The sequence below is a fragment of the Miniopterus natalensis genome, chromosome 7 (genome assembly GCF_054644295.1).
Source record: "Miniopterus natalensis isolate mMinNat1 chromosome 7, mMinNat1.hap1, whole genome shotgun sequence".
Lineage (NCBI taxonomy): Eukaryota > Metazoa > Chordata > Mammalia > Chiroptera > Miniopteridae > Miniopterus > Miniopterus natalensis.
Window position 1 is genome coordinate 83185412 of NC_142087.1, and position 22049 is coordinate 83207460.

Here is a 22049-nt window from a genome sequence, read left to right on the forward strand (position 1 = left end):
ATTCTGCAAGGGGATGCCAGGCTGTTCCCGAGAAGGTGGGTTTTGCGATGTGCAGGGGCTGAAGCCATGTGGTCATGCAGGTCTCCCTACTCGAGCCACAAGATATATTGGTGCCCAGTCCCCAGCCATCTACTCCTCAGCATTTGCCAAGGGCCAGGCTTGGACAAGGGTGCTTTGGGATGCAGCATGGAGCTGTGCCCAGGAAGGAGCCCTACCCCCTGATCTGTTGTTTGGGAAGAGCTGGGGAGGGACTTTGATGGGGGGACCATGAGTGCAGACACAGCAGGGAACTGGTGTGCCCCACTGGAGGGGCCCACCTGGTGGACTCCAGCAGTTGGCGTAGCTGACAGCCCGTGGCACCCACACCTGTCCAGCCCAGGTGTCTGCCAGGAGCTGCACAGGAACACATGGTGGGGAGGAATGTGTTTGCGGACTGGAGTAACCAGCAATCGAGGGCTCTGTCTGTGCACACCCAAACCTGGGAGCAGACAGAATGCTTTGCGCCCTACTGTTGGTTTTACTTAGAGGTTTTTATTTTTTATTTTTATTTTTTTTAACTATATCTTTATTGATTTCAGAGAAAGAAAGGAGAGAGAGAGAGAGAGAGAGAGAAACATCAATGATGAGAGCCATTGATCTGCTGCCTCCTGCAGCCTCCTGCACGCCCCCCGACTGGGGATCGAGCCCGCAACCCGGGCATGTGCCCTCACCGGGAATCGAGCCCTCATTGCTTGGATCCTAGGTCGATGCTCAACTGCTGAGCCACCCGGGCCGGGCAGGCTGAGAGGTTTTTTAGTAACAGTTCTGACTCTGGTGTGGACCCAGGTTGATTCCTCTCCAGCAACTCAGCAGCTCTGCGGTTGCCTGAAGGACATGTCCCCCACCTCCTACCCACCCTGCTCTGCTCAGAAAGGCATTCATCTTTCAACACGTTACCAGAGAAACCTCTGGGGCCCATCCCCCATCCCCCATCCCGCGAGTTTCCATAGCAACCTGCTGGTCAAGTCTCATCAAGCTGTGAGCTCTTTGAAGGCTCCGACCCTGACCTGGATCTCTGTGAGACTGGGAGCAGAGGGGCACTGTGGCAACAGCCCAGCTCCTAAAGGGCAGGCCAGTGACCAGGGGTGCTGTGTCCATGGCCTCATTCATTCCAGAGCACATCTTGAAGACAGGGAAACTGAGGCCCAGAGAGAATCTTCCCATTCAGCTCCAGTGAGGGGGAGTCATGCAGACGGGTTTTCACTGCCTGGTCTACCTCGGTCTTTATTGTGCTTTATTTCCTTGGTGAAATGATTGAAGGTCGGCTTGGTGTTTTAAATTACAAAGCTAACGTGTGATGCCTGTAGACATTTCTGCACAGAGAATTGGAATCAGGGAGTCCCTCCCACTCCCCGCTGCCCCGCCCCACTCCCCATGCTCCATCTGCAGGAGCTGGAAAAGACCAAGGTTCCTGGCAAGTGAGCGCACCTGCACCCCCAATAGTCCTCCGCAGCTGGGAGCACAGATGGGGTGTCGGGGTGTAGAGAGAAGAGGGGGGGTGTGGAGCTACCTGGCTCCTGTTGCCATGTGGTTGTGGGTGAGTAGCTTCCCCGCAAGCCTCTGTAGAGGCAGTGGGGAGATGGGGAGACAGGTTCCCTGGGCAGTGGTGTGACCTCGGGCGCTGTCTGACCTCGGCTTCCCTTCATCCACAAGCCCTGATCAGCCTCCCTGCAGCCAGGGGTTGGGAAGCCTGTTCCTCCAGAACAGTCCTGGCTCCCTACACATGCTCAGGGCTGACATGTCCTCGTGGACACCACAAGTGGGGACCACAGCTGAGAGGTACAGAAGAAGAGAGCCAGACACTGGGCAGGAAGGCTGGGCTTCACACCTGGCCTCTCCCTGAGGCGGGGAAGGGCAGTGACTCAGGGGTGAGGACTTGCTTTGAATCCTATGTGGTTCTCAGCCCCTTCACAGGACCAAGCTCCTACTCATGTGTTCTCTAAGGGCCAAGGACATCTGAGTCTGACGGCCTCTCTCCTGGCACCCAGACCACCCCACCTCTGCCTGTTCTGTGGGGTGCACCATCAGAAAGACCCTGGGAAGATAGAGTACACCCCAGAATTCACAGGTGCCAAGTCCCTGGAACCACCACGGGAGAGGGGCTGGCCCCAGACACCTCGTTGGCCCCATGCTGACTGGGAAGCCAGGCCCGCACCTCCTTGGTGTTTGCCCTCCATTAGCCACTTGACCTGTGCTCAAAGCCAGCTTTCTCCCTCCCCACCCCAACTGAACCCCAGCTCCACCCTTCATACCTGTCGCAAGCCTGGGGAGGGGCCAGGCTGGGATGAGTCTCCTCCCAGCAAATCTACCCAAGGCCACCTCCCTTGGGCCCTCTGTCTCCCACTTCAGGCTGCATTTGTCTACAAACAAGTGAGCCTTCCCCACCTGGAGCTGGCAGGTGCCCATCTGTGCCAGCTGTGTGTACAGCAGATCCAGCAGCTGGAGGGCGGGGTGGCACATGGTGAGTCACCAGTGCTGCTCTGCCTGACTGGTCACTGAGGGTATACAGGTCCTATGTCAGTACTGGGATGGAAAGGAAAGAAGAGCCAGCCCCTGACCCCTGGGTGGTGACAAAGGAGGTGCTAAAAGAATGGCGAGTGTTAAGATCAGGGTTCACTAGGGCCGATGACTCCAGGACGAGGGCCTATCAGGGAAACTTCCTGGAGAAAACTGTCCTGGGAGAGGCCTTGGGCAGGATGGTCAGTAATATCCTGAGGTCACTGGCCTGGCAGGAGCTGCAGGTGCCCCACAGCACCAGGTTTGTACCTGGGTGGCCAAGAGGAGCCCTAGAGACTCCCTTGGGCAGGGCAGGCCACAGGCAATGAGGGCTCACGGCTGAGCAGGCAGGAGATCTTGGCATCCACACCAGCTCAGGGAGGAAGTCAACACACTTATTCCAATGCAAATGTCAAACCCACAATGTGATGAAAAATTAGCAACGCTGAATGTCAGGGTGAGAGTCAGCTCTACCTCTGACTCCAGCTGGCAGAGGACGGGGCTGAGTCCTTTATCCAAATCCTGGGCTGTGGCTTTGGGAGGAGGTGGTAGCTAGAGTGGGGCCATCGCCCTGGCCAGTTTGGCTCAGTGGTTAGAGCATCTGCCCTTGGACTGAAGGGTCCCAGGTTTGATTTCGGCCAAGGGCACATAGCTTGGTTGCAGGCTCAATCCCCAGCCCCAGTCAGGGTGTGTGCAGCAGGCAACCAATAGATGTGTCCCTCTCCCACCAATGTTCCCCCCCCCTCTGTCTGGAACAATGGAAAAACGTCCTTGGGGGAGGATTAATAAGAAGACAGAGTGGGGTCTTCGAAGGGCTCACACCAGCCACCACCAGACTGCCTGTGAGGCCAGCGCACACGAGGGAGACAGTTTTAGGACTCTGATCTAGCAGGAGGGCCACAGGGGGAGAGAGCTCCGTCTAGACCAAGAGAGAAAATTTAACAATGAAAAATATCTGATCTAGAATTGCCAAACCCAGACCTGAATTCACTGTCCTGGGCTGAGGTCAGGTCACAAAGAAAGGACTGAAGGTATTCATGGACAGCAAGCTGCCCAGGACACAGTTTGTACTACAAAAGCTCTCTTGTTTGGAATGTGCCATTGGCTTTTGCCAAGCAGATGCCCTGGGGTCCTGGGCCCAGTTGTGGGCTCCATGCAGAGAGGAGTCTGGGTGGCTGGGCTACCAACACCCAACCATGGTAGGTATGACACAAGCCACCTCAGGGCAGTGGACAGACCAGGGCAAACTAAGGCTGAGTGACCACACATCATGTGGCTTCAGAACTGACTATGCTGTGTCAGAGAAGAGCTACATGACATCTAAGGGAGGGGTGACAGAGATTGCAGCCAGGGTAGCAAAGAGCTGCCCCCACAGCCCCCCAGAACCCCATTGTCCCCTCAGTCCCCTAGTCCAGCAGGTCCTGAGGGGCTCAAGGTTCTGGCCATGCTTCTCTCGGTCTCCCGCAGTGCTAGGAACAGAGTGTGCATACAGTAGGTGCTCCGCAGGTGCACTTGGCCAAGTGGTCTCTGGCTCCGCTGAGCAAGAGTCCTGGTTCCAGGTCCCTCTCTGTCCACTGGCTGATTGCAGACCTGGACAGGTCCCTTCCAAGCTCCCTCCAGGCAGGAGGGCCAGTTGAAACGGCCCTTGGCTCCACTCTGCCCACTGTGCTTCCTGCTGCCCAGCCCGCCACCTCTCGAGGCCTTCCTTGAAAACCAACAGATAGCTTCCATGTGAAGGGGTCCGAGAAGAACTGGGTGCCAGGGTCTCCAGTTACACCTCCTCTGCATTCCAGCTTCTTGAGCTAAACCATTTTACTTTCACATTGTAGAGAAATCACCTTTTTGCTGCACAAAAGTAGATGATGGCTGCAGCCAGGTAGGGATTCCTGAGGACCCAGTGGTGCCAGGATTCTGGGGCTTCATTGGTGTTCACCCCAGCAAGTCCTCAAGGACTCTGCCGCCAAAGCCAGGGACAAGCCGAGGGACGGGGGCAGAGCCCTGGCTGGAGGACTCAGGAGAAGAACCCATTGGAGAGGAGAACAGAGGGCGACCACCTGGGGGAGCATGAGTAAAGGTTTGCAAACAACCCCAGGGCGCCCCGCCCCGCCCCCGCCCTCCCCACTTCCTGTGTCCTTTACTTCTGGCTCAGGGACAGCTGAGCTGCAGTAGGAGATCAGGCGAGATTTGGGCATGAGCTTCCAGAAAGCGAGACCGTAACAACAGAGATGTCACTCTGGGCAGCTTCCACCTTGGATGTGGGGGACAGGCTTGGACCTCCTTTCTGCTCCAGTCTCTGGAGTCCCCCAAAATAGATTAACTTTGGCTTGGCACTGGCCAGCCTCCTGCCTGGGGCTCCGTCCCTGGGTTTCAGTTTATTTTGTTTATTTTTTTAACCCTCACTGGAGGATATTTTTTCTATTGCATTTCAGAGAGAGTAGAGGGAAGAGAGAGAGACTCAGCCATCTCCACAGCTGTGCCGATCAGAGGTACCTGGGACTGGACAAGGTGCCCCATGGGACCCAGGTGGGCCTGGTTCACCTGGTCCCCGGCAGGGGTGGGATGATACACAGATCATTCCAGAAACCAGGGTGGCTGTGTGGTGGGACCCCAGAGGGCAGCTCATTCGGGACCCAGTTCTGCCACATGCTCCAGTCGCATCCCCAGGAAGACTCTGGGGCCACATCCTGCCCCTCCTCTTCCCTCCAACAGGGGCACCCCCAGCTCTCTGTGCCTTGGTTTCTTCCCCTGCAGAATGCGGTGATTGGTGACACTCTCTTGTAAGGTTGGGGTGATGTGCGCAGAGCAGAGAATGAGATGCAGGCCGGAGTGGGCATGTGGCCACCTGGCTGGGCACAGAGAGGACAACAGAAGCTCTGGGCACGTTGAGGAGCAGCGGGGACCGTGGGTTGCGCAGAGCCTCAAACACCCATCTTTCCCCACTCTGCTCTGCTTATTCTGTCATCTGGTGGCCAGTATCCAACCCAGGGCCTGTGAGTCCTGTGGGGAGCAGAGCCTGGGCTGGGCTGGGCCCCCCAGGAACCTTTCCACTGGTTCTGAGAGTCGAACCCCTGTGTTAGCCAAGCACGTGGCACGCAGTAATCTTCCCTGCAGATCGACTGGATTCCATGGACTTAAGCAGACGCGGTGTGTGTGTGTGGGGGGGGGGGGGGACAGGGTGCCCTTCCTCACACTCCCTTCTGCTAGTTCAAATGAAGATGTAATGGCTAGACTCCAGCAGCCACACTGGCCTCTCTGGTGACCCTGAAGAGAAAGCCTTGTAGAACAGAGCTACAGGGCAGGAAGGACCCGGGTCTCTGGCCCCACAGGGCCGCCTGTCACACTGGTCCAAACAACCTACCTCTGGGCTTGTAGACCATGAAGGACAAGTATGATTCTATTCTATTGAACCCACAGTTACTTAAAGTTTCTGTTCATCGATGCCAAGCCCAAACCTAATCCTAATTCTAGGTGACAGTTCCTAGAAAAACAGAGAAATTTCTAAGGCAAACAGTTAAAAAATCCCTGAATAGAAGCAGATAATAAGTTTTTTCCCCCCACAGCTGTGGAAGAGGGAGGTCAGAGGGGGTCCCCTGCCTCCCATTGCAGCCTCCTCCTCACAGCACGAAGGGGCAGCTAGAGACTCCCTAGAGCACACTGGGGTCCAGGTTTTTCACCAGCCCCCTCAAGCCTGCAGAGAAATCCTGGTACAGTGTATCATGCTAGCCCTGGTGTCTGAGGGCCACGCTGGCCCTGGCAAACCCCAGCCTCAGGTCTCCTGGGATGACTGTGCAGCCCTCAGTCCCTTGTCTCTAGCAAGGACAAGCAGGGGACACAGAGGATCCTGGTTGGTGCTATGGGCGGACAGAAGTGAGCTCAGCAGCTGACCCTCAACCTGTAGGCACCAGCCCAGATGTGCCTGGAGCACCATCCAGTTATCCCAAAGAAAGGCACCCCAACCCAGAAGTTTCTGGAAGCCTTGCAGCATAAACCTCTGGTTGGTCACCTGGGCCTGCAGGCCCTTCCTCACACCCCCACCCCCACCACTGCAGGGCCAGGCTGGGAGAGGCTGGTTTGAGTCCTCCTAGCCCTGAGCCCAGCTGAGCTGCTCTTCCTGCTCAGCCCACCCCAGCGGCCAGGGAGGGTCTGGTGGTTGGAACATTCCAGAAGGTGGAGCAGCATAGTTGCTCAGCACAAACCTAGTGCAGCTGGGCCCTCACCCAGGACCCTCAGGTGGGAGACAGGATGTCCTGCCCTACCCCTAGCACCTCACCCAGTTGGGCCCTGGCAGGTAGCTGGAGGTCAAGGGGAGTGAGGTGGAAACCTAGGTGGAGGGAGTGACGGGGCAGGTGCCAAGGGCAGCAGAAGCTGGCTCCTAGGACACGAGGACAAGCACTGTGCACAGAGCGCACACCCAAGGACCAGGCTGATGTTTCCTCGGGCCCAGGACCCCGCTGCTCTGGATGGCAGAGGGAAGGCCAGAGGCAGGAGCCTGCAGTGGGCGAGCAGTAGTTTCTGCTGTTTGAGCCACAGCTTGTGGTCCTTAGTTATGGCAGAGAGAAGACACTGGCAGAGCCCAGCGCCCTGACCCTGAAGAGCGAGACCCCTCCCCAGTGGGAGCACAGTAGCCTCTTGGTGGAGGCTGTTGCTGTCCCTGCCACCATGAGTCCCTGCCACAGGCCAGCAGCCCCGAGACAGCATGTGAGAGGAAAGAGGCGCACACTGTCCAGGTTGAATCACGGTGTTTTACTAAGTGCGCAGGTCCACTGGGCACCCGGACTTGTCCCCGTGTCATCAGAACTTCCCATAACTTTCTACATGCCTCCCCGCCACCAGATTCCACACCCAAGGTCCCCGGGAACCCGTGCTGGACCTGTTCTCGTCAACCTGACAGTGAGCTGAGTGAGTTAGCATCTCTCTGGTCCTGGAAAACCGGACCCGTTCCCTGGGCATCTATCCTTGGAAAACCACAGGTGGTGGAGATGCACATGTGAGGTGGCGACACATTTATGGAGAAAAGGCCCGGTCACCGTGGTGCGGGGCGCACACCGTGGCCCCGTGCGTGTCACACGCAAGGCATGAGGAAACATTCTTTGGAGCATGAACGAAAGTGCAAACACAGCCAAGGCAACAGCGCGGGGGGGCTGCGGCCGGGCGGCCGGGCGCGTGGACATGGCGGGACGGGCAGGGGCGGCGGACCAGCACGCTGAGCCCAGTGCGCGGGAGGCAGCTGTGGGACCCACCCGCTCTGCGCCCTCTGTGGGGCTGGTTGGGGGACCACAGGTGGAGGAGGCCACGGGGTCCGGTGTCGGTGCCTGGTGGTCACCAAGGGCACAGGGGGTGACCTCAGTGAATTCCCATCAACATGCATTAAGGCAACAACTTTATGAAACCCAGTCGGAGTTGGGTGTGCGACAAACAGCCATGTGCGCACGCCTGCCTAGAAGTTCTAGGACTAGGGCCTCCACCAGGAGGGTCCCCTCCTGTCCCAACATTCTCAGTGGGGTCACCCTCATAAGTATCCAAGACAAGAGACCAACGACTCCTCCCCAACCTTACAAATGACTTCAAGATGTTGCGAAGAGGGGTCTCACCTCCCAAGGAGCATCCCTTTCCCACTCTCTACCCTGTTTCCTAAAGCCTCCCCCCTCCCAGCATAGCAGCCCTCTGATCAGCTGGGACCCTGTCCTTCTCAAGACTCCTGCATGCTACAGGAGCTACATGGTGTCCTGGCCTGGGCAGCCAGCTTTCCCAGGACCTGTGGAGAGAGGAGAGGCGCGGCCCTGATCCACCACACTGCTTCCTTCAGGAAGCCCTCCTTGGTTGTTTGTACTTAGTGCTGGGTCGGGGTCCAAGTGGCGACTGCCCCTGGGGACAGGAACAGAGGAGGGCAGCTGGGACAACCACACAGGCTCCCCAGGGCTCTAGAAGCAGCCAGCCCACCCCTGCTGGGCCCCACCAACCTTCCTACCTCACACCGATATCAGTACATACAGGCAGGTCACTTGGAGACCCGCTCGAGGGGTCATGGAAGGCAGGTCTGTGCCACCCCCTCAGAGGGCACCTGAGGACCATCTGTACATTATTTACAATTCAGGGTGAATATGAAATAGTTACAAACACCAGCATTTCTACAGAGATCCCCGGGGTCCAGCGCCCCTCTGGGTTTCAGAAAATGTCTAGAACTGTCTCAGCGCCGAGTTCTTTCCACCATCAGTGGGGACGGGGGTACCTGGTGTACGAGGGTCCCCTGAATGTGGGGCAACAAAGAAAATGACCCCCTCTCTCCCATGTTCACATCTCAAACCCACAACCACAGGAGGGGGACAGCCTAGTGAGGGAAAAGGTAGGTTAGTAAGTTAACACACTGAAAACGCACGATACTGCCTGGCTGGTGACAGTGCTGGGCTCAGACATGGGGATTAGCGGGCAGATGGCCCCTACGGAGCAGCCCTCGCGGCGTGGGGCCCGGAGCCGGGGCGGGCGGTGTTGCTGAGTGGGCAGCTGTATCCTCCAGTGGGGCAGGCTGGGCGGGCAGGCTGGGGGGCTCTACAGCCTGGCCATCCCTCCCACTCCAGGTGGCCCTGCGAGGCTGTGGCTCACGGCTCCACATGGACAGAAGAGGGGGAAGTTGGGCCAATAAAGAGAGCAGCACCCCACTTGGCGGTGATGAGGCCAGGCCACGGGGCCAAAGGGCCACAGGGAGCTGGCCAGCACCAGTGTCACATCTGGGCACCCCCACAGATGCCAAGACCTCCCTGGCCCAGCCCAAGCCATCGCTGGGCATTTTCTACTCTGGACAGGGACTAACCAGCTGAGGGGTAGGGCATCATGGGACCCTGATGGGCTCCAGCGGACCCTCTGCCACTTCTGCCCAGGAGCCCTGCCCTGGCTTCAACCTTCTAGAATCCCTGTGACTCCTCATGACTTAAAGCAGAGAGAGGCCAAAGGGCTGCCGAGTCAGAATACAATGCGTGTGCATGCATGAGGGAGAGTATGCATGTGTGCCTGTGTGCTTGTGCCCACGTGCACGTGCGCACAGTGTGAGGGGTATTGTGCACTTGTGCACTTTTGCTTGTATGTGTGTGAGGTGCATATTGTGCGTGTGCGTGCAAGCATGTCCATACGTGTGGGTATGTACATGTGCATGTGCGTGCTTGTGCACTTTTCCGTATATGTGAGCATGCGTGCACACTATGTGCCTCTGGGTGTGCCCGTGAGTGAGCATGTGTGCTACATGCACACAGGCATGTGAGTGGGCACGGGTGTGTGCCTGTGGAGTGGGGGGGTGTTCCAGCAAACACATATGCTCATCTTAGGAACGTCTGCTCTCAGCCATACTCTGGTCACACACTCACACCCAAGACAGTATGCAAGCTTCCAAAACACCCAGCCTCTGTCCTGTTAGGTTACTTCAAAGGTGGGGCCCCACACAGTGGATGGGCACTGAGGAGACATGTGCTGCTCAGGACTGGGTCTGGGGGCCCCTGAGGAGGAGCCTCGACCCCTCGTCTCCCAAGACCATCCCCCATACAGGTGTGGGCTCAGCCCCTCCTGCTGCAACCTCAGAGACCCTGCTGGCTCAGGTCCAAGTCAGTATGGGCTCATACAAGTGCCGTGAGGAGATGACAGAGGCTGTCCCTGGACCCAGTGTTCGGGGCAGTCGCTACATGGTGGCCTTAGCTGAGCCCAGCCCTGCGCCCATGGGGTAATTGCCTCAGAGGACGCCAGGTGCCAGGCTTGCTGTCCATCACCCCATATGCCAGGCGCCTGGCACTGCCTGCTGAGGGCCCACTCCAAATTTGAGCTCCTGGTTTAAAGTTGTTGCTCCTCTGTCCAGGTGCCCACAACAGGGGGATGGGGGTTCTTGCTCCCCAGGGCCCAGTGTCCCTGACTCCCAAGACATCAAGAGGCCACAGCCAAGGGACCAGTCAGCAGAGGAGAGCGGGTGGGAGACAGCTGGTTCCAGCGAGGACAGGAGAGACAACCTATAAGATAGAGCTGCCTTCGTCTAACGATGCTTGGGGACCTGGAAAGATTTTGCCAGTGGCTACGCCCTCATCCAGCCATGGGTCCTGTCAGGGCACTAGTAGGGGACAGGCGAAGCAGGGCCCTGGCAAAGGGCAGGGGAAGAATCTGCTCGCCCCCAGCCCCGGGACCCAGGAATGAAGCCCAGCCGAAGGCAGTGCCCCTGCCCGCCCAGTACAGCTCCCCATACGCAGGTCTCTGGCAGAGTGCTGGCTACAGCCAGCTGACTTGAGCCCAGCCAGGGGAGAGCAGAGAGGACAAGGGGATGCCCACCCCCCAGATCTCCTGTGGCAGGGAAAGCCCCCAAAGACCCCCTTCCAGAAACCTGTGGAGCAGGAGCTCCCCGCAGAGCCAAGCCTGGGGGCCTGAGGTCACCATGCTCCTGTGTGGTCCCAAGGCCCCATCCCTTCCTCTCTGGACCAGGGCCCTGGGTGCAGGGCTGGCTCCCACCACAGGACACTGAGAATGCAGGGGGAGGAGGGGACCATGCTTGCCGAAGCTCTCTGGATGGGTGCCGGAGGCAAGGGGCATCGCCCCAGCTGTGCGCATGAACCGGTCCTCACAGAGATGGGCCTGCCCCTTGCTAGGCACCCTCACCCTGGCCCTGCTCCCTGACCCTACACCTCCAGCCTGCCACCAGGGGCCTGTCTTCCGCCATCACCCCGCCCACTCACACCTGGGCTGGTGGTCCACAGAGTGGGCACAGCTGCCTGGCTGCCCTTCGTTGTTAAAAGACTTATGTTAACCTTCACTGAGGAGACGACCCCCCACCCGCCACCGCTCCCTGCACGGGCACCCACAGCGTGACTCCAAAAACAGGCCCTGAGGGTCCCGCCTCGAAACCTCAAGGTCAAGAGTCAGGGAGAGGCAGGCAGGGGCTTCATTTCCGGGGCCCTGCCCAGCCCACGTCGCCAAAGGGGCCCTCGCCCGTGGCCGAGCGCGGCGGTGGCCCGCACGGGGTGCAGAGGTCCGAGTCTGTGTCCGACTCGCCCTCGGCGATGTAGGGTCTGACTTTAGCACAGGGTGCCACGGCCGCGTAGCAGCTGTTGAGAGCGTCCAGGTTCTCCTTGGACTGGGAGATGCTGAAGCCGCTGAAGGAGCGCTCCAGCTCCTCATGGTCCACGGACGGGATGGAGATAGACGTGTCGCTGTCCCGCAGCGCGCCCTCGTGTGGCCTGCTGGCTGGCCCGTCCTCCTGCCGCAGAAACTCCGTGCTCGACCGGTTGCCCCCGCTGTAGGCAGACAGTGAGCGCTCGTGGACAGGCGGTGGAGGGATGCGCACCAGCGGGCCATGGTCCCCCACGGGCGAGGCACCGTGGCCCTGGCGCTGGTGGCCCTGCTGCTGCCACGAGGTGGAGGGAGGGCACTGGGTGGGGTGTGCAATTGGGGGAGCTGAGAAATTCTTGTGGCCGACAGAGCTGGTGGAGCGGATGAGCTTAACAATACAGCCGCCACGGTCCCCGTGATCACGGCTGTCCTCGGGGCTGTGGTATGGCGGCGCAGGCTCCGGCTCCTTGGCCCCGAAGTACGCCTCAGTCTCTGAGGGCGGGATCCCCATGCGCTGTGTGTAGATGCTGACCAGGAAGTCCAGCTTCTTCTCCATGGACAGGACCTGCAAGAGGGGCTGCTGGGCAGGCTGCTTCCCAAGGTGAGGAGACCAAGCTACTCCCTGAGGTGGCGGGACCCGGGCTGATCCCCGCAGGGGTGGGGACCCAAGCTGTTCCCTGCAGAGGTGTAGAGGCCGTGGGAGGCAGACCCACTAACAGCTCAGCATCTGACCCCACCTATCATTGTGTGTGGTCTCAGGGCTTCAGAGCACTGGACTTGGGCCCTCCTGCTAATCTGGCTGCCACGTTGCCCACCATGGGCTCACCCCTCAGAGCAATCGCCACAGAGGGATGGTGCCCTCCCCTCAGAGGACTCATGGCCCCTCCTCCCTCAGCTGCCAGAAGCAGAGCCCAGTAGGAGACCTTGTGCATGGATCCTGAGAACTCACTCCTAGGAGAGAGCTCTAGGAACGAGGCCCCAGGTGAGTCAGAGGGCAACCAGCAGGGCCCTGGTATGTGGCGTCTCTCAGTGGCCCCCACCACTGCAAGGGGAGGGGGTGTAAATGATGCTCCTGGCCCTGAGGGTCTGCAGCCTCAGAAAGGAAAGTGCCTCCGACCTGGGAGGGGTCCAGATGTAGCACACTGAGCTGTGATGGACCCACGTACCTAGAAGTTCGAGGGCCCCTCCCTCAGCGTCCAGCCCCAGACACGCCCAAGCTAAGGGCAGGGCGGCCTTCCTGGACTCTCCCACCTGCTTCTCCACCTTGCCCAGCCGGCCCATCATGCTGGGGTCCTCTGGCAGCTCCGCCTCCGCCGAGCCCTTGGTGCGGTCCTTGTCTGTCATTGCCTGGCCCCTCCCCACGATCTGGTCCACTCTGCCGGGAAAAGACCCCGCCCCGCAGCATGAGTTCGAGTGGGTGTGGTGGCCTGTGGCCCCCTCTTCCTGGACCAGGCCATAGCCCCCAGATCCAGGTTCCAGGCTGCACCCAGAGCTGACTGGGGGGCAGCAGGTGCCAGGACAGATGGACGCCGGGCACCTGTTCTCACCTGGTTCTGGACCTCCAGGGCCAGTTCCCTGTCCACCCTGTTCCAGTGGGCCAGCACATTGGTGAGAAGGCACCTGAAGGTACTGGGGCCATTCACCCCTCAGCTATGCCCCTGCATGCTCTGCCCCCCAGCCCTGCCCCCACCCGAGCTTCCCTCCTTCATAATGTGCATTGAGCCCTCCACGCAGCCGGTCTGGTGGGAACAGAGTAAAATGTCCGCAGTGGGAACAACAGAAGCAGGGAGGCAGGGACACAGACCAGCATGGAAACTGCCCACGCACAACCAAAGAGGGGACAGGCAGAGCCACCGCCAACCAGAGAGAGGGTCTTTGTGTGCTTGCACGTGCACATGCATGTATATGTATGTGCACACGTGTCGTGTACATTGTGCATGTGTGTGCCTCGTGTTCACTGTACATGTGTATGCCGTGTACATGTGTGGGCATGTGTGTGCATTGTGCACACCATGCACGTGCACATACCACACACGTGTGCCTGTGCACGTGTGTGTGTGTGTGTGTGTGTGCGCGCTTAGTGTGTGTGCACACACATGTGCAGGATGCAGAATGCAGCTGAGCTTATCTCAAATCAGGCCTTAGGTCATGAATACCAATAAGAGGAGAAGGAAGCTTCCCTTAGGGCGGGGGCTTGTTTGACCAGCAAGAGTAGGAAGGGCTCACAAGGGCCACAGGCGCATGAGCCTGAGAACGCTCACTCAGCATCCAGGGCCTGGCTGTCTACAAGCCATGGGGCGGCTGCTGCGAATCTGCCAGGCAAACAGCACTTAAGCCAGGGTGCAGCCGAGCAGGGCAGCGACCCAGGCCGAAGCTGGCAGTCCCCACCTCATCTCTGGCTTGGAGCCCCCAGCACAAAGCCCACTTCTCAAGTGTGGGATGCAAGGTCCTCATGAGTTGGCTGGGCCACATTGGGGCTTCTTTACTGACCACAGGGCCGCCCTGTCTGCCTCTGATGGGGGTACTTTGGGTGGTTTTCTTTCTGTTGCAGGAAGCAGAAGAGGGGTTCAGGCTTGCATCAGTCACAGTGCAGCCTCCTCATGCCCCCTGGGCATCATGCTGGACTCATGCACCGAAGGGTCAGCAGGGTGGGAGGTGACGGCGGGGGGACCCTGGGGTCCAAGCAGACACCAGTGGAAATGGACAGGGAGAAAGGGTTCTTGGTGTTTCCACGTGTCCATACAGTCCAGGCACAAGTGCTCAGCGCCTTCACCCCTGCCACATGACGGGCCACTTGCCTGGCTAGTCCCCCTGGGAGCCGTGGCCGAGGGATCAGCCTGCTGCTGCTGCTGCTGCAAGGGGGGTGGCTGGGAGAGGGTCCTCTGAGGAGCCCGCACCACCCCTTCCCCAGGCCTCAGGCTGAGGAGTCAGGCTTAACTCCCCTGTGCTAAGACTGTCCTCCTGCCCCCTTTTCTGGAACCGTGAGTCCCTCTGGCTGTGATGGTCTGGGAGGCCTGTGGGGCTCTGAGGGCAGCAAGACCTTCCCAGCTCATGGTTCTCAACATCCAGCTCCATCACCTGCAACAACACCCAGGAGGACAGCGTGGTACCACATCCTTGAGGTTGCAGGACATGGCAGAGCAGGAGATCCAGAAAATATTGTCTGGGGCTGTCTTGGGTCAGGCCTGCTCCCCCTAGAATGCCAGGTTGAGATGTCTGACAGGCTGACCTTGCCTCCAGGGGCCCAGGCCCCTGGGCCCCTCTGCTCTGGAACTGTCAGCACTGCCAGGTGTGTCTCTCCTCACCCTTACATCCCTGCTCCGGGGACTCTGCTCTCCCTGGACCAACCACACCTGCCAGAGAAGGTGAGTGGGTTGCAGGGCCCTCTGAAGGGTCCCAGGGACGCTGAAGGGCTCTGAAGTCTGGATTTGTCACTAAAGAACCTGCATGTGCTAACTCACCTCCTAAGTGTGCCCTCACCATCCATTCTGCCCATCAGTCAATGTCCTCATCAGTAACGCTAACTGTGACGTTGATAACACTCACTGGGAACCTGACTCCCATTTATCCACAAGGACTACCATCACGAAAAGCACAGGAACTACTCAGATCCTCCCAGGGCCCAGGTCAACCCTGGGGGGGTGGGCAGGTGCCTGGCCTCTGAGTCAGGCCTCAGGTCTGGAAGGCAAGGACACCATGGTCCCTGGAGCCCTGAAGTTCCTCCCTGCACATCTGGATGCCTCCAATCCTTGCGGAGCTGGCCTCTGTCTCTGCCAGGGAGACCCCACCCCAGGAGGAAGTCACACAGACTGTCCTTGGAAAACTTCCCCTGCTGAGAGGAGCAGCCCCTGACACAGCCCACCCGAGCCCTGCAGAGGAACACCTGCTCCTGGCCTGGCTTTGTCAGGGACAGAGAAACATCCCCTCCATCCCTCGGAAGAGCAGTAGGGGCTGCCGTCATGTGGCCTGGAGCGAAGGGGGCTGGCCATTCCACAGACACAAGGCGGGAGTGGGTTGGCATCCTGACCTAGGTGAGTACTGGGGTGACTCTCTCGGAGGGGCCGTGGGTCCTTTGGTGGGGTACTTCTTGTGCCGGGGAGTTGAAGGGGGTGGGGGACCCACAATCATATCTATCCTGGCAAGTAAATAAGAAAAGAGACACCAGCAAGCGCGTCGTGAAGCACCACAAGGGTCAGCTGGGGACTTGCAGAGACAGAAGGCACAACCTAGCTCGAAGCAACAGACACTCCTTACAACCATGTCCACGCGCAGCAGCAAGCTCGCTTGATCCTTCCCGTGTCCCAGGGGGCATAGCACGGGCACCACATCGTGGTCGTGCCCAGCCTGCCCAGCTAGGCCTGTGTGCGGGGTCCAGCACCAGAGGCGCCAGCTTTAACGACACTCAGGACTGCTGGCCAGTGACAGACCCCTGGCTCCTTGGGGACACTTAGCTTCTCCTGACATAAAGAGGAGGAAAGGGAGAGTTTAGGAAAGAAGGGCCTGGGGAGCACCTCAGCGGCAGAGAGGCGTGCGCGGGAGGCCAGCAAGGGGACTGTTCTCACACACACGTGTGCACACGCACTCACATCTGCTTGCAAACCCAGGCAGACTCACACACTTGTATGCACACTCACACACTTCTGCTTGTGCACACACATACAGACTCACACTCGCAGAACACTCAGACATATGCACACTCGCACATGTTGCTCACATGCACCTTTGCTTGCTTGCACATACTTGCATACCTGATTTGTTTGCACACATGCACATGTGTTTGCTCTCAGACACTCGCACATTTTCCCCATGTTCAAAATCACACCCACATTTGCTCACATGCACAGCACAGGTCTAGTCAGTGCTCTGGGAGGATGCTGAGCAACTTGCCACAGCCTAAGCCCCGGTAAAGGAAAGTGTCACCCCATGACCCCTGCCCACCAGGAGCAGCTTAAGGCCCAGGGAGACCCCTCCCCTGGCATCCAGAAGCAGGACAGAGGAGGCACCCCAAAGTGGAGTACGCTGACCTCCCAGAATGAGGACCTTATTCCTTCCCTGGGCCGGGAGCAAGGCTGCTCTCCGGGACTGTCCCCCGACTGTCCCAATCCTCCCGCAGCCAGGGCCCACAGTGGAGCAGGTTTGTTTGAGGGGCTTGCAGGCAGGGAAGGGGCTCTGACAGGCAGAAGCATGTCACCCACCTCAGGAGTGGCCCACAACAACAGCTATGTGACCTGCTCACAGGCACCACAAACACACATGTGTACACAGCTTGTTTGTATATGTGGAGGGTGGGTGCCTATGATCATGTGTACTCGGTGTACATGTGTGTGTAATTATGTGGTACATGTATGTGGGCACCAGGCTAACAGCATGCTTACGTGTACTCACATGTACCAGCACACATGGGGTGAACATAGGTCTATGTACACACCTGTTCACCTGTTCACAGGTGTGCTTGTGTGTTCCCCAGGTCCTTGCTCATGTCTGTATACATGCATGTACAGGTGGCTTCTGAGGTGAGCAAGCCAGTCCTCACACATGCGGGCCTGGAGACAGCAGTGTGAGCCCTGCCATTGCCATGCCGCAAACACACTCCCCAGCCCCGCTTCCTGCCCAGGAGGTGGAAAGCCCTGTGAGATGGGGCGGGTGGACGAGCCCCTCTGTCCTGGAAGAAGAGATGCCAAGGTGCATAACGGATGCCTGATGGGGCCCATGAATGCCCTACAGTTTTACCTCTTAAAAGAACTACTCTGTTCCCAACACACATGGACACATGTGCACATGCATGATGTGCGCCATACAGGGCATATACAGAAACACAGGCACACATGTGTGCACGCACGCACATGTGCACATACATGCACAGGTATACATGCACACAGAGACCTATACAGTGCACTCACGTGTGTGCATTCACACATACATACATGTGCGCACATACATGTGTAAGTACACACACACACACATACACATTTGCCCATCATAGTGTGGGCAGGAGGAAAGAGAAGGAGAGACAACAGAGATGTTAAAAACAAACACTACAGGAAGTCTTTGCAGGGCCAAGAGGAAGGGCCTGGATGTGGCAGCAAGCAGGGCTGGCCACCGTGCCCCTACAGCCCTGTGCATCGCCCCGCCTTGGTGGGGAGCGTGCAAGGCCCCCACGGCACCCATCTCCCCACCTGGTGGCATGCTGGCATTGGCCCAGGAGGACCTGCCTCGGCGCCCCGGAGCTCGGGGCGGCTCTTGCCTGGACTGCAGGTTTTTGATGCGGGACAGCATGTCTAGGTGTCCGGCTGAGTACTGCTCGATCACATCCATCACGTCATAGGGCCGCAAGCTCTCCTTAAACTTCCGCTTGGACACCAGGAACCTCATGACACTGAGGGAGATGGGCAAGGGCCATGAGCCCCGGGAAGAGACCACCACAGGCCACCCGCCAAGCGGCCTGGGGCCCTCCCTGCATGTCCGAGAATGTGTATTGGACAGCGTGTCCCAATTATCGGGGCCCAGCTGTGCAGACAGACCTTCATCCACCCAGGACCCTGTGTGGGGGCTGCTCCTGGCCATCCACTGACAGCCTCGAGCGACAGGCAGGTGGACACTGTGAGCCACAAGGAGCCGGAACTGAAGGGGTGTCGGCCACAAGGTATCCCCCCCAAGTACATACCCTCACACAAGCCCCCCAAAACCCAACACACCAGGGACAGAGTGACCTTGCCCCTTTATGGGCCCTGTGAGGGGGCGCCTCAGACACCTGGGGCCACTTACCACACGGCCCGGATGCTGACTTTGAGGCCGGGGGTCAGGTCTTCCGTCACAAACTCGCAGTGACAACTCTTGTTGTCATCCACAATGTCCTCCCCGGGGAGACTTGCTTCTGGGTAGAAGGGGATACAGCCCATGAAGGGATGGGTTCTTTGACACGGTGGCAAATACTCATCAGGGAACCCCTCAGGCACCCCGGGTGCACTGTCCACCCACGTGCTCTAGATTCCACCTCTGTTCTCGCTCAGTCACTTTGCCGGCCGTGGCCTGCCGGGCGCGCCACGAGGATTAAAGGGGCATCCCTGCGAGTGGGCAGATGGAGGGACAGAGTGGGACGCATCCACACCCAGTAACAACGGAACATCGCTCAGCGTGAAATAGAACATGGTTCTGTCCTGTGCGCACCAGGAAGGAGCCCAGAGAAGGCTCTGTGAACAAAGCCAGACACAGAAGCACAGACGCTGCATGGTCCGCTCGTGTGACTCGTCCAGGACACTCCGAGAGGAGGGTGGCTGGTGCGGCCAGGGCCCGGGGTGCCTGCTAACGGGGGCTCCTTCTGGGAGAGGAGATGTCTGGCGCTAGACAGTGAGCATGCAGAATGCCCCTGCACTGTTCACTTTAAAATGGCTAATTTATGCCACATGAGTTGCACCTCAATAAAAGAAGAAATGGGTAAAATGGGCGCTGTGCTCAGAGGTGGGACCCTGGAAGCAGCTCGACACAGGTGGGCAGCGACCTGACCCACCTTCCGAGTTCTGCCGAGACGCGGCCCCCTTGACCCGGAAGGCCTGCCGTGCGCGGCTGCGGTCCCCGAAGCTCCAGCTCTTGGGCACCTTGCTGGGACTGTCCTCCAGGCTCTGGTCGGCACTGGGCGATCGCCTGACAGGCTGGGCCTGCGGGGACCCCTTCCCCTTGGCGGCCACGCCTCGGGGGCTGGAGAAGACACGGTCTTTCAAACTGACCTTCTGACTGCTCCCAGGACAGACGGGCACACACGCACACAGAAAGACAGCAGAAGTCACTCGGCAGAACGCTCACGCCCATAATCTGCTCTTAGCCGACGCCGTCCCACATGGACGGGAGAGCTGCAGTCCCAGCCCGGAGAAACTCCCTCCAGGGCAGCTGCCCTGGGCCGGAGCCCTCGTAGGGGAGGGAGTCACGGGGTGAGGGAGACGGAGATGGCTGTGGGTGGTGAGCTCCACCGGGGGTCCCGGGCTGGCTCAGGTGCTTGGCCGAGCCGAGGTGTCAGTGGACTCTTAAGTCACTTTTGTCTACCACCAAAAGGGGCTCAAGCCCTGTTCGGACTGTCTGGCCAGGCCTCCCTCTCCAAGGTGACACCCACAGCAGGACAGGCCTCCAAATGCCCAGCAAGAGCAGCTTCTCCCTGGGCACCAATGCGGGCTTACACCCACTCAGCAGGTTCCCTTTCTGCCCCTCCACACCCTGTAACTGCCCCAGGGTCAGGAGGGCAAGGTCTGCAGCTGAGTGCTGGACCCCTCGCCGCCCAGGGAGCAGGGTGAGCGCAGCGGGACAAGGAGCATCCTGGGGGTGGTATCTGTCCACCTCCCCTCACCCAGGGGCTCCGTAGGCTCCGCACCTGCCCCAGGGCACACTGGGAGCTGACCACCAGATCCCGGAGGGTGGAGTGAATGGGTCTGCCCTAGCCTGAGGCCACAGGGAGTGGGTGACCACCAGCCACAGCTCTGTGGGGGTCCTCGGGCCTCCCTGTCCACATGTCTCTTGGCAGCCATGGAGATGGGTCTGACACCCAAGTTCGCCTGGCTCTCATACAGCAGCCAGGACAGAGGGTGGGTCACCGTGGTCAGGGTGCAGCATTAGGCCAGGGGCCCGGCGGCCACTTGCTTTCCCCCACTGAGCAGTCCCCCAACACACACCGCATGTGCTGAGAGAGGACAGCAAGGTTCTGAACTGTGAGCCCGCTTACCCCCTGAGCAGGGCCCCTTGCTGCCCCTGGGGGCTTGTGATAAACCTGCGCAGGGGGCCCTGTGGGAACCCATCATGCCTGCTCCTCCTGCATCACCGGCCCCCCCGCGGCTACCCCAGGTCAGCCCTCCATCAGCCCCAACCCCAACTCACAGCCTAGACACACCTGCCGGGCGGCGCAGAGATGACCAGCCATGGAAAGGAGGTGGCCCGCCACCCAGTCCACCTAGCCAGGACACTGTGGCCCAGGTTGGCGCCCCTGCTTGCCTCCGGGCCCTACAGACTGTCTGTGTTAGTTCAGGGATCTCTGCAGGACAGGGAGAAAAGCCTCTTGGGCAGATGACCCCACGGTGTGGAGCCCTTTGTGGGGGCAGTTCCTCTGGAGCCTCTGGGTGTCCTGTGTCCTGTGAGCACAGGACCGGGCGTCAACTTGCTCAGGACACCGGCCCAGAGCTCATCACCACTGAATCCAGGACAAGGCCCAGACGGGCAGGTGGGGACCAGGGGATGCTCAGTACCAGGCATCATGAGGGCCTCTGTATAAATGACCTTTCTGTGTTCCTGTCCCAACAAAGGCCACCAGCTGGTCCAGTGAGACCATGAGAAGTGATAGCCCTGCCCAGCCAGGAGAGCTGGGGACCCCAACAGAACCTGTTGCCATGCATCATGAGGACAGAGCCAAAGGAAGGAGCCTTTCCTGGTCTAGTCTGGCCCTGCAGTCCCCTGCTTAGACCAGAGAAGGGTCCCCTGCTGGAGGATGCCACAGGGTGGGCACCTGGACTTCCACAGTCATGGAGGCTCAGTGACCCCAGGCACTTACCCCCTACTCCAGCCACCCAGACCTGCCCAAACTCCAAAAATCCAAACGCCAGTGGTTCTGCAGGTGGTGAGGGAGAGTGCTCGCTCACTTCACAAGCCAAGGACGGACACCAGTGCATGGGAGGGGCTCTTGCCAGATGACCACAGTGTGAGGGACAGTTTTGAGGTATCCATGCTCTGGCATTTACATGGGCTGGGGAGCACATGTAGGAGGGTGGGAGAAAGCCGCAGTTCAGCTCCCCCCAGGAAAATTCAAATATGTGGGGCCAACTGCAAGCTGGGATGGGGTGAGTGAGAGGTCCGCACAGTGGGCCAGCTCAGCGGGGCGGGAGCTGGCATCCCCAGAGCGCTGCCCACCATGGTTGGACCATGGGTGCCCCAGGGAAGGGGGAGGATGAGTGATGCTTGTGGCTTGTGCACAACAGGGCTGAACTTGGCCCGACTCCTGGCCCCTCTAGTCCCCAAGCAGCCTCACCACAGCCCCTGACCCGAGGGAGCAGCCCATGGCTGGAAGCACCATGGACAGAGCTCCAGGCAAGCAGAACAGCCTGTGCCAGACCCAGATCTCCCCTCCTGGGGTTACAATTCACCCCCACAATGCCTACATCTGTGAGCACACAGGTAGCATGGACAAGTAAGGGGCGACCCTCCGAGCCACGCTCAGGGTGGAGGGGATTCGGAGCATGCACAGGTGCAGAGGTGTAAGCATGCGGCCGCCAGGGCCCTGATCCTGCGGTGCAGCCCCTCCTGACACCTGCAACCCCACACTGGCCACATGCACATGGACAAGTGAGTATCTGCCCACACCTTGCAGTGCTGCACCAGTCAGGGCTGGAGGCGGGCAGGAAGAAGATGGGGCGAGGGGGTGGAGCACTCAAAGCAAGCAGAAAACAGACACTTCCAACACCCACCAGCTG

The 22049-nt window shown here is 59.4% G+C and overlaps 1 protein-coding gene across 9 annotated transcripts in view; it reads right to left on the reverse strand.

Annotated features, from left to right (window-relative positions):
- Positions 1-11426: 11426 nt before the first annotated feature.
- The window catches only part of KCNQ2 (potassium voltage-gated channel subfamily Q member 2), a 41945-nt gene continuing 31322 nt past the window's right edge, over positions 11427-22049 (reverse strand). For 4 of the 9 annotated variants that reach the window (XM_087819231.1, XM_087819228.1, XM_087819227.1 and 1 more), the window contains 5 exons: positions 19115-19338; positions 18373-18481; positions 17852-17983; positions 12859-12982; positions 11427-12172 (listed from right to left, as the gene is read on the reverse strand). In XM_087819231.1, coding sequence (XP_087675357.1) covers positions 11441-12172; positions 12859-12982; positions 17852-17983; positions 18373-18481; positions 19115-19338 — 1321 coding nt within the window. In that variant the 3' untranslated portion in view covers positions 11427-11440. Of the gene's footprint in view, positions 12173-12858; positions 12983-15634; positions 15743-17851; positions 17984-18372; positions 18482-19114; positions 19339-22049 lie in introns of all 9 variants that reach the window. The other 5 variants (XM_087819226.1, XM_087819225.1, XM_087819232.1 and 2 more) reach the window with 3 other exon arrangements.